This window comes from Nestor notabilis, unplaced genomic scaffold (assembly GCF_000696875.1).
Source record: "Nestor notabilis isolate BGI_N333 unplaced genomic scaffold, ASM69687v1 scaffold5854, whole genome shotgun sequence".
NCBI lineage: Eukaryota > Metazoa > Chordata > Aves > Psittaciformes > Psittacidae > Nestor > Nestor notabilis.
The window spans coordinates 53,158-65,761 of NW_009924221.1; the positions used below are offsets into that span (position 1 = coordinate 53,158).

General features: G+C 37.3%; 1 protein-coding gene across 1 annotated transcript in view; it reads left to right on the forward strand.

Annotated features, from left to right (window-relative positions):
- The window catches only part of ARSB (arylsulfatase B), a gene marked incomplete at its 5' end in the record, with an annotated part of 58,784 nt that extends 51,677 nt beyond the window's left edge, over positions 1–7,107 (forward strand). The window contains 2 exons of the mRNA XM_010012515.1: positions 6,160–6,288; positions 6,842–7,107. Of these exons, the coding sequence (XP_010010817.1) occupies positions 6,160–6,288; positions 6,842–7,107 (395 nt within the window). The remainder of the gene's footprint in view (positions 1–6,159; positions 6,289–6,841) is intronic.
- Positions 7,108–12,604: the final 5,497 nt, after the last annotated feature.

Sequence of the window (12,604 nt, forward strand, 5' to 3'; positions counted from 1 at the left end):
AGCCATCTAAATTCTTAATTCATCTTGTGTTTTGTGGCTTTTCTTAATGCCTGCTTTTCAGTTTTTTTCCATCAAGCAGTTTGCAATTAAGCTTGGAGCTTTATGTGATTGTATTTTCCCTGTCATATGGCTAAATCTGCTCCTACATTATAGTATTATAAATAGAAGTTTAACCATAGGAATGCTGCTATTTTTCACTTTTTCATTTGGGAGATACACTGCAAAAGACAGATAAGTTCTAAGATGAAGAACCAAAGGTAGAAGCTTAATTTACTTATTTTGTTTGTAAAGGGCACTCACTATATGTAGCTGGTTACAAAAGGAAGTTTTTGTTACTCTGTAGGATGTTGGAAAATTGTAGAGGCGTAGTCAATCTGACACTCACTTAAGATGTTTAGATTAACTTTTTAGGCAGGGCTCTGTTTCCTAAATAAATAATAAATTGACATTCTTTTGTCTTTCTCCAAAATTGCTCTCCAGTGCCGAACATTGCCTCCCTGCACACTACTATTGTAGACCACAGTGTACAGAAAAATAGCATGCTTCAAGCAGTATTCTTTTGGACCCTTTAAATTTTGTGGTTGGGACCTCACTAAATGGCATGTTAGAGAGAACTTCATGCTCTTTGATCTCTCACCAACCAAGGGAACTTTTTCTCAACATGGATCATTTTCATCATCTTAATCATAGGCTGAAGGCAGAATATTTTATATTTAGACATACTGTCTATTTATATCTCCACATTTTATGTTTTTTACCAATTGCTTGAATTGGTCTCATTAAAAGAATGAAGAAGGAGAGCTAGAAGAATGAGTAATTGATCTATGCTTATAAGATCTGTGCAAAAATCATTATACATATAGATATAGAATATGTATTATTCCCCTATATATTCTCTTTTTCAGATCTCAGCTGAAAATCTGTGTATGCGACTTCATAATTTATGTGATGCCTCTATTAGGAAAGACCAATTATTTCTTATTCAGCTTGTCATGCCACACAGCTTTGTAGATGTCTGTCCTGTTCCTCATCAGCTGTCCATCTTTGAGGGTGAAGAGTCCTATTGATTTAGTCATTCTTCACACAGAAGCTGTGCCATAGCTCTAATCTTTCTTGTCACATCTCTTTATCGCATATGTTTTTTCTGTGTCTGTTCTATAACATGGGGATGACATGTTATTGAACATGTTACCACATGTAACTGCACAGTATCCCTTGTGAGGCACAACAAGGTCCTAACTGATGGCGTAGTGGCCCATAGTTTGCCATTTCTAAAACTGGTTTTGAAAACTGGTTTTGCTTTTCTTAAATTCTACTGGACATTACTTGTTCATTACAACTTCATAAATTCTTCCCTAAATAGCAATAGCTTGTTCAGAGCACACTCTTTTGTGTATGCAGAGTTAGGATTGGCTTTTTTTCCCCATGATCCTTACTTTCCTTTTTGTTGTACTTACATTTGTGCATTAGCAAGACTTAATGTACTGAAAGATTGTTCACTTTTCTAAGAAGTCCCATATATTCTCTGGTCATTATTCAGGATATTATTTACATACTTATCCAGTATTAAATTTCTCAACATCCTGCCTGAAAAATATGCTATGAAATATTCAAATTATCAGAATGGTAATTATTTTTGCAAATGCAGCTAACATTTTTACCTAATGCTTTCTGAGCATTTAGCACAGATTTTTTCAGAGTTGATGACATTTGCCTTCTGAAAAATCAGGTCTGTTAAAGAAACAAATTAGCTATTGAAAATTATTTAGGCTTTTACATCCTAATTTGGAATACGTATCTGTTTATAAAAACTATGTAGGACAATGAAAATGAAAGAATTAAGCTGAAGTTTTTATAAGGGGCAAAGGGCCAGGCTTTTAAAGTATTTACATAATAAACTCTCTTGTGGGTAGTGGGAGTTGGCCACCTCAATTCCTTTTAAAATCTGATCCTGAAACCATTTTTCAGGCTGTCAAGACTAAGGATGTTCTTCAAATATGATATAAACTCCATAGTCACTTGCCAAAGGCAATATTTCTGAAGGACTTTTTTTTTTTCCTAGAGAGATATAAAAGCTATGTGAATATTTTTTAGAGACCTACAATGCCAAACAAAACTTTAAAATATTTAAATCTATTCATTGTAGCATTAAATATTTGAAAATAAGTATCTGCATGAAATTTCACTGCTTTGTTAAAGTATTAAAGTTGTACCGTTTCCCAAGAGACTGCTTAAAAAGAAATATAGCAGCTGGTGAGGCTCTGAAGTTGGACTTCAGGAAACAGTGGCTTCAGTTTGAAAACAAGAATATTTATGACAAAGGCTGTGGGATTTTTCTTTTAAGGTAAAAACAAAGCTTTAGTATTTCACCAGCCACTGATACACAGGTGATCAAAGAGCAGAAAAATCAAATGTCTAGCCTCTTTGCACAGGTAAAATTATCAAATATTTTAGATATAGGTCTATAAGGAGGGTATGCAGGCTTGTGAAGGCAGACTTGATTACACAGACCAATAAAAGGCATCTGCTGGATTAGTCCACAGCACTGTTGTTACTGCCTGGCCAACCATACTGGGGGAGAAAAAAACCCCAAAACCAAAATAAAACACAAAATAATTCCTCAAAAACCAACAAAACCAAACCAAAACAGAACACCATCCAAACAAAAAGAAAAAAACCAACAACAAACCAACCCACCCCAAAACAACAATCTAGGACAAATGCAGAGAAAAACTGCTTAAATGCTATGGGAAAGAAGGTTTTATCTTTTTTACCAAAATAAAAAAGCATGTGACTTCTTTAGTCTACCAGGTTGGAACAGGAATTGCTGTGAAGTTCATACATTGAGGGAGAAATCTGCCCATTCATTTTGCATTTCACCTGCACTACCAGAAGTTGAAGAATGAAGACAGAGCTAGAAATTTAACTGCTGGGTTGAAGAGAAGAAGAAAGTGGGATACGTGCAGGTGGAGGGATATCCAAGATTAAGTCATGTGATAGGAAGAAGAGAATTCCTGTCAAGCAATATTTTTATTTAAATTAGTTCTGTATCTGGTGCTTATATGTTGTAATAAACTGTCAGTCCTACAAATATACTGCGTAGAGATCGTTCAAACAAGCATTTGTTTTCCATGGCTGGTATGTCTAATAAAAGTTGACCTCTACTGTCTGGGAAGCAAGACACTTGTCTGAATAACAGACAGTACATTTCTCTGGCATAAGACAAGTGCTTACAATGGGTGAGTTAACATGACTGACAGAGTTCTGTTTGTAATAACTCAACATGAAGGAATGTATCTTTATCTTTTCAATAAATTTTTCTGAAAGATAATATTCTACCAAACAACTTCAACTATGAGCTCTGGCATTTCTTAGTTTAGGAGTCTGGTTTTGTTACCTGGATCAAATAAATAGTTTTTAAAATTATTTTATCTTCTTGAATCTTGTTTAAGTCTCATGCATGACATTCTAAGGATATTTTGGAAAGTACATCTGAAAATGCAGTCTTCCATACTCTTTCTTTGAATTATTTTATCTAATTTATCTTGAGTAATTGTATGGCTTCGCATACTGTACCTCAGCAATCAGAAGCATATTCTCCGTGCGAAACCTTAAAATCAGAAATGCAATTTTTCCTTTAGACCAAACCTTAATATTGTAATTTTGAGACTAATATTTAAAAAATACAGTTGTATTTTTTAATCTGCTGAATGTCTTCCATTCTCTTTAAGAAAGTAGATGGAAAAGATGAGTATTCTTAGTAACAAACAGCAGGACAGAATAATAGATAACATAATGATATGGAAAAGTAAGCAATATTAAGCTTTAAACTGTTTTATATCTGGTACAGACATCACATGGCTGTGGGGGAGATTTAGCTTCTAGAAGAATTCTTCTAAGGGTATTTATAAAGTTTTCATTGCTTTCATAAGAGTTTGGGATTTTTTACCATCAGCTTCAGTGCTTCATGATCTAAGATGAGTACTTGTCAGTCTGTGTATACATACTCTAAACAAGTAGTCCCTTTTTATAACCTTATTTACCTGGGAACATTATGCAAGTCTGATGTAAACGTGGGCATGCACAAAAATTGCTTATTAAGGAAAAATTAATTCAAATCCCACTAATAAAAGTGAAACTTAGCAGGGCCATCATAAAAAAATAGAGAAATTGTTAGTGTCCTAGCAATTCCTTTTCAAACTTTCTATTGCTCTCTTGTTTTTCATCAGATATATATTTGCTCCACTACAACGTACAGATTTTACTCTTTTTAGAAACCTCTAGTCCTGCTTCTAATATTGGATCTCATGTGATCAATGTACATCTCATGGATTTTTTTTCATTTAAGTGGCAAAAATCTGTCAGCTGAGTACTTCAAAGTCCTTATGCTGATCAAAAGTCATCTCTTGAAAGATGCTAGAGAATCAGCTTTGGTTTCTCTTCACATCTTGATGTCTTGTTTCTAGTCTGATTATAGAGTTGCCTTCTGGTAGTCTTTTGGTAAAAGGTATCAGCTGATACAGTTGAAATGAAACTCTTAGATTTTATGTCCTAAACTCCTATCTTGTTTATGAAAGCTGACATGCAAGATTGTTTGAATGCTCCTGGGGTGTCTAACTCCCTCCTGGTTTCAGTACAGAACTGGTCTCCTGATTACTCCTTGCATATGCATGTTAATTTTTTTCTGAGCTCCCTCCTATAAGGAGATTTTGGTTTCATTTTGAAAGGGTATTTGCACATAGTTGACACTTCAGAGTTTTTTGCAGTAACTGGGGCTACATCATATGTGACTCTACCAAAGACAGTGTGAAGACATGCTTCATGCTGTGTCATGCCATAGAAGTACTTTGCTGGCCAAATCTGTGTGAATGTAGCCAGCTCAGTTCAGAGGGACAGGTCTCTGCATGCATATACAAATCAAGAGCTGGGACTTGGTCCCTGGAGTGATATAATAGAGTAAGAGTAGTAGCAGTGATTTAGGAGATCTTTCAATTCTATATTCCTGACCTGCAAAAATTATAGGCACTTGTATGAGCAAATTTAGCAATTCTGATCATGAATATCCTTAATGGGTCCATGCCAACCTCATGAAGTTTAACAAAGCAAAGTGCAAGGTCCTACACCTGGGTTTGAGCAACCCCAGGCACAGCTACAGGCTGGGCAGAGAAGAGATTCAGAGCAGCCCTGTGGAGAAGGACTTGGGGGTGGTGGTTGATGAGAAACTGAACATGAGCTGGCTTCAGTGTGCGCTCACAGCCCAGAAACCAACGGTATCCTGGGCTGCATCAAAAGAAGCGTGACCAGCAGGTCAAAGGAGGTGACCCTGCCCCTCTACTCTGCTCTTGTGAGACCTCACTTAGAGTATTGTGCACAGATCTGGTGTTCTCAACATAAAAAGGACATGGAGCTGTTGGAGCAAGTCCAGAGGAGGCCACGAGGATGATAATGGGGCTGGAGCACCTCCCATATAAAGACAAGCTGAGAAAGTTGGGGCTGTTCAGCCTGGAGAAGAGAAGGCTGCGTGGAGACCTCATAGCAGCCTTCCAGTATCTGAAGGAGGCCTGTAAGGATGCTGGGGAGGAACTCTTCATTAGGGACTGTAGTGATAGGACAAGGGGTAATGGGTTCAAATTAAGACAGGAGAAGTTCAGGTTAGATGTAAGGAAGAAGTTCTTTACAGTGAGGGTGGTGAGGCACTAGAATGGGTTGCCCAAAGAAGTGGTTAATGCTCCATCCCTGGCAGTGTTCAAGGCCAGGTTGGATGGAGTCTTCGGTGACAGGTCTGGTGTGAGGCATCTCTGCCCATGGCAGGGGAGTTGGAACTAGACAATCTTAAGGTCCTTTCCAACTCAAACCATTCTATGATTCTATGATTCTAATACAGGTATATGAGATACAGATATAATGTATGTATATGAAATCAGTCCAGTAATCCAGACTAAGATGTGCCATTTTCCACTGATAACTTTTTGCAGTGCAGTTCAAGTTGAGTTAAATACATCCAGTGAAACATAGCACAGATGTTTTCACATATACATAACAAATTGTTCGTAGAATACATAAAAATAAATGGATGATCCTGCTTTGTTTTCCAGTAGAATTCTAACAGTGACTTCATGCACGTGCAATGTATCTAACTTAGTTTACTATTTCATTAAGGTCTTGGCATTGATAACAGGACATCTTTACCACAGAGCAATTCTTCTCCGTGGGATGACTCACTTTTCAATATATCCATGCATGCAGCAATCAGACATGGAAAATGGAAGTTACTAACTGGATATCCAGGTAATGAAGTAACTCCTTTTTATACAGTGTGTCACATCTCTCACCTGCCCTAAACACAGTTTAATTCTGTTTAATGTATGTTCATTTCTTTTAGCTATTCTGCTAATTTCTCAGGTTTTTGATCACATGCAAAAGTCTAGAAGGGGCTCTTCTAAAATCCAAACAACATATTCTTTCATATTGCTATTATTTTGTATGCAAATGTATACAAATTTCACAATAAAAAATCACAGAATATCTGAAGTTGGAAGGGACCCATAAGGATCATTGAATACAAGAAGCAAGTCCATTAAGTTAATTGATATGAAATTAAGTGACATAGAATTTTTAATCCCAATGGTGCAGCTTTTTTGTATAAATAGGACTCCTGTATAAGTAGCCCTGGACTAGAGATACTCTGGTGCTACGATGGAGCTAAGGAATGCAGCAACAGTCACTGTCCAGTGGCTTGTCAACAGACCTAGTGAATTCATTGATTGCAGTGTAACTCAATGTCTCCATACTGCTGCACTGTATCTGAGAATTAACCCCTGGTCTGCTCTTCTTTCTGCAGGCTGCAGTCATTGGTTCCCTCCACCGTCTTTGTTCAATGAGTCAAAGATTCAATCATCTGATCCACCAACAAAGAGACTTTGGTTATTTGATATTGTTCATGATCCTGAAGAGAAAAATGATTTGTCTGAAAAACATCCTCATGTGGTGGAAAAATTGCTCTCACGGCTTCAGAATTATCATAAACGTTCAGTGCCCGTGTTCTACCCTGATGAGGATCCTCACTGTGATCCAGCAGCAACTGGGGCTTGGGGTCCCTGGGCATAGCCACAGCACCTCATCCTGTAGAACAAGCATGTATCAGAGCCTGGTTTCAGGGCTCAGTGTCCTAGTCACGTATTTCTTACCTTGTTTATTAAACTATTGCTAACTGTGACATCATGCCTTGAGAATTCAGTATTTTTTTACTCTTAGAATATGTTGGGAATCTTATTTCAGTCTTTGCCCACTCTCTCCTCCCAAAAATTATATGTGAAATGTTGTTGAAATTATAAATCTGTTGTTCAAATATTCTTTGTCCAGAATATGCTTTTAATGAAGAAAGAAAAATGTTGCCTCCTTCCTTGAATGAGACCACTTCTCTTAAAAAGCTGAAACAATCATGGCTTCAGGGACATCCAGAATGCATTCATTTTGGGGAATAAACTGATTTTTGTTTTCACGTTTGCCCAGAAGACAAATTCTATTGAAACAGGTTACAAATCTGTAAAGAACAGGAAAAAAAGCCCATTAACTGACATAATAACTTTTGCCTTTATCATGCACCTCTGTGCAGAAGGGAACAGATGGAAATCTCCAATAGAAAAACAAAACAAACAAAACAAAAAAACACCTCCCAGAATACAGCAAAATCCCTCTATATCACTGTTTATATATCAAACTGAAGTAGAGAGTGGTGGTCAACTGGACTGTCAGGCAGAGAGATCTGGACAGTCTGAAGAAATGGGTGAACAAAGACTTCACAAAATTCAACAAAGGCAGAGTCCTGCACTTGGGGCGAAATGGCCCCATGTAGGAGTACCTACTGAGCTATGGCAAAATAAAAAGCTTTTTTTTCAGGTAAAAAAATCTAAGTGTCCTCCGGGACAAGAAATGCAAGAAGATTTGCCATGCAGCCTCTGGGTGAAGAAGACCAACCACATGCTGTTCCATCTAAGCAGGAATACAGCCAGCACATTAGTGTTTTTATCTCTCTAGCAGAATAGCATCACGTTTTGGGCTTTCCTCTACAAGAGATTTATTGACAAATTGAAGTCCAGTGGAGCACCATGGAGATGCTCCAGGGGAGGAGCGTAAATGAGGGGAGGCTAGAAAAATTGGTTAGTTTATGCTGGAGAAGGAAGATAAATGGGAAACTGCTATCCTCATCTATGTAGTGGGAGAGCATAAAGATCAAGCCAAACTCTTCTCAGAGATGCACTAAGATGAAAAACACACAGGGAACACGTAGAGTTCCAATTCAATATGGGAAAAAAAAGCAAACCACCATAAAGTTAGTCAAATAAGGGAGCTGCGAGGCTATGGCATCCCTATCCTTGGAGATGTCCACTCCTTAGCTAGAGAAAACCCTGTGCAACGTGATCTATCCCTGTAGCTGAATCAAATTTGAAGTTGGCTCTGCTTTGGTGGTAGTGATGAGGAACAGCCAAGTGACCTCTAAAGGGCCCTTTCTGCATGAATTATTCAATGATTTTATGATAAACAAAACCTTACTTTTATTGCCTGCCAAGTGAGTACCCTTTCTTCTCAGATTTTGTTTCTTTATTACCATAATGGAGATTGTTTTCATCCTGAAGTGCATTCTGAGCCACGAAGAAACCAGGCCAAGCAACATTTCTCGATTACTCATCAAATTGATGCAAGATCAACCCACCAGCTCTCTGAATGTCTCAAACCTTGAGTCTGGCAAGAGTTCTGGTACTGCTTCTCAGTGTCCTCAGCCAAGTTGTTTGGATGCAGAGCTCTAGCTGTCATCCTCTCCAGAAAGCAGGGATCTAATTGCCTATTTTCTAGCTCCAAGACCAATTCCTATAAATTGTGCTAGAATTTTATACACATTTTCCCAGTTCTTTTTCAGACTTTTGCTTATTGATAGCTACTTGGTAGCAAACAGATTCATGAAGAGACAGACTTGGCAGAATTTGTGCTCTGTTGTTCATTTTTTTTTTTTTAATAGAAAAAGCATGGAAAATATGAAACTTAAGAAAATTGAAAATGCATATAAAAATGAACAGAAATTCTTGCTTTCTGGTACAGCTGATTATCCATTACACTGTCTTAAATCTAGCTCGCCTTTTCCACCTTTGATGTTTTCCTGCAAGAAGTGAAGCCAAAGCTCTCCAGAAACTTGTTCAGCTGTTCGTCTTTTTCCCAAAGACCCTCATGTTTCTTTCTCTCCTTTGTCACTTCCACTTATTTAGTTCAGTATTTTTTCTATTCTATTTCATTCACTGTTTTCAGCTTTGGAGGTGAAGAAAAAAGAAAAACAGTTGGGAGGAAATAATTCTCCTATATAGTGGGTAAACATATATCTCCATTGTTCGGTTGAATATGTTTTGGAACCCTGTTTCAGACCAAGGGTCAATATCCTTCTCCATTCATCCATCAGAAAACAGATGGTTGCAGCAGATTATGACCAAGACAAGCATATCTAAGAAGCTGTTCAGATTGTCCCTCACCTTCTAAATGACAGCTCAGAGGAACAGAGATTTCACTTCTACATATTAAGTTGCCTTCAGTTTTCTCTTCTACGAGGTTGCACAACTTTTCCATTGGGGTCCTTGGCCATAGTGCATAACCTTACAATACCTTGTAAACCTGGTATTCACAAAATTGCACATTTCCACAGCCTAACTAGACATTGTGTGAAGAATCACCTGTTTGTTTGTGACCTGCCTCCAGATAAAATACATATGCTGTAACAGAAGCTTCTCTATACTGCATTCAACATTCTACATTCTACAATAGAACTCTTACAGCTCTACATTTAGCAACTTTAATATTAACTGGTATCTTTAACATATCAAAAAGAATTCACATGTTTTGCAAAGGTACTCTCCAAACTGACAACCTGATCACATCTCCTGTTTCACAAAGCACATTCAAGTTTTTCTTTCTACCATGTGTACTGTTATTCAACTGCTCAAATTTTAGCTAACACACAGCTCATGCAGAGGCCTGATGCGAGTGCTGGGAGCAGTGCCATCAAGCTGAGGTGAGAGCAGCACCTAGGCAGCCCACAGGAAGGGCTAAAGTTCATTACACCTGCAAAAAAGTTATCACCTGCAGCTTACTGTCTCCTGCAGCCATAATCCTTGCACGTCAATTGTCTGGCAGTTCCTTCAGAATCCACTAACTTAAGGAAATGGTGTTGACCAAATTTCTAAGCTGGAAGGCATAAATACATCAGCTTACCTAGAGGCATATCCAACAGCAGCCAGAGTGCTGATGCTTTCATGCTTCCTGCCGTAATATAGGGAAGGCCTGCGCCATGACAGAGGAAAGATGAGCACTCTCATCATCAGCTAGGTAACTATTTTGCTTCTAGATGCATGAATTATGAGTCATGAATTAGACAACTGGTGAGTTAGAAGCCTCATGCATTAAGGGATGAATTAGCAAATTCACATATAAGACTAGTCTGTACAAAGGGGATTGAGGCCTTGTTTCATGTGTTTGTTTTCTTTCCTAATGAGCTCATAAAATAATTAACAGAGTATGTTGTCCTGTAAATTTGAGAGATCCAAATGGTCCATGACAGTCATGGCTTTGGAGCTTCTGAAGTTTTTGCATCATAAATGAGTATGAGGCTCTTGTTATTTGCTGACCACAGCAATGGATGGATAATGTAAGCAACAAAACATTTTTATAAGCTATTTCATCACCTTGATAAAGCTCACATCTTCTTTTAGTAGTAGTAGAAAAACCTTTACTGTGTTTTCCTTTCCAAATTATTGCAGTTTGTTTATTTTGTACCAGTGTAATGATTTATGCTAGTTTATAACTTACTTGTTTAGTGCAACTTCAAGTTTCGTATTCTAATTTTCTGAAGCATACAGTTAGTAAAATGGTTTAGAATATGGGATTCTGAAAAAAATAATATGTCAAGTCACCTTGTACAACTTTAGAGTTGCTATTTTTGTATGTTATGCGTTAATGATACAGGTTGCCCTTCAAATGCCTTTTTGAAATGAATCATCCAAATATCAGAGGTTCCATCTGTTTAGTACTCCATTCCTCAGTTGTTCAGAATGTGTTGGTTAATTTATTCTTGCAATCAAAATGCAGGTGGAGAACGTAACAGCCATACCCCAGTAGATAAGGCAAGTAGATCAGTGAATTTACATTATTCTCACTCTTGAAAGAGTTGGCGGTTTTTTTCATAGCGCGTATTTATTTAACACTCTGACTATGCAAGCAGACATGTAAGACTAGAAAGCTAATAGTTTTCAGTCAATATCCACATAGAACATTTCAGTTTATAGTAGCAATTACAGGATGTGGTTGCCACAATAACAAGGGACTGGATTTGGGGATGGGGGGAAATTTCTGTCCTACATTCCTGTGTGTCCTTCATCATTCGGCACTCATATTACAAGAAGAAAAATGTTCGCTTACCCACAGAAGTGGGAACTTTTGTTAATGATAGTTTTAATATAGGTACTATTCTTTTTATGCTGATATCCTATTTCATGGGGAAAAAAAGAAGAAACATCAGCTAACTTGTACAAGCTCAAGTAATTGGTGTGTTTGAGTCTCTCACCAATGTCACCTTCTTGGCTAAAGTTAGACAAGATTAAAGAATGTCTAATTTTAATTTCAGAGGTAAGCAAAGGTTTTATATGTTCTCTTTTCTCTGTGTCCCACAGTCTGCATTTTAGTATCTTGCTGATATTCTGGTTCATATAATTTATCTATGAGGACGAGACTATGGCATGTCACTGTCTTATGAAGGTATCAAATTCACCCTCTATTTCCTCTTGTTATATTGTTAAATCCAGGGATTCATTATTTTCTCAGCTAGAGTACACGTAAGTATTTATTTTATTCCCTTATTTTTTTTTCCATGGGTGGTCCTTCATAAAGTATTTTAATTGAACTGGGTTAGGGAAAAAACCATCTGGCTGACACGTTTAGGTTGGCGTCTGCAGAGAGTTGTATACTGTTCAGTTGTTTCAAATTGGGAAATAAAGGATTCTTTATATATTTTGTGGTTACTTGAGTAACATTAAAAAATGCAAGCATTTTGAACTCTCTAAATAAAACTTCATTTCATCCCTTTCCAAGTTAAGATTCATTCTTAATCTAGCAGACATCTGAGAATTTTGAATTCATAAGTGTTCATTTTTATATCGTAGAAATTATTTAAGCTTCAGAAAAGTAACAAAGTTTAGGAAGAATGCTTACACTGACTACTCGTCCTGCATTGCTTATTTACAAAAAAGATATACACCAACAAGAAAGGGACAATTTTATAAGCAAACCAGAAAATTTGTACCTGTTCTTAAGCCAGAACCCCTATATTCAGCCTGGAAAGAATTTGTTCACCTTTCCTAAAGCTGATAAATGGTCTTGGATGAAACTCTGAATTTAATTCTCCTCACAATCTGTGAACAGAAGAACCTGCAGTTTAAACATTTGTGATCTGTGTGAATTTGAAGCTCCACTGGCAGTCCCTCTTGGCCTCTGTGAATTCACCTCTCATCTCACTTTGTCACTGACAAAGTGGTTTAATGGTAATAAGGCTACTATGGATATTCCCAAC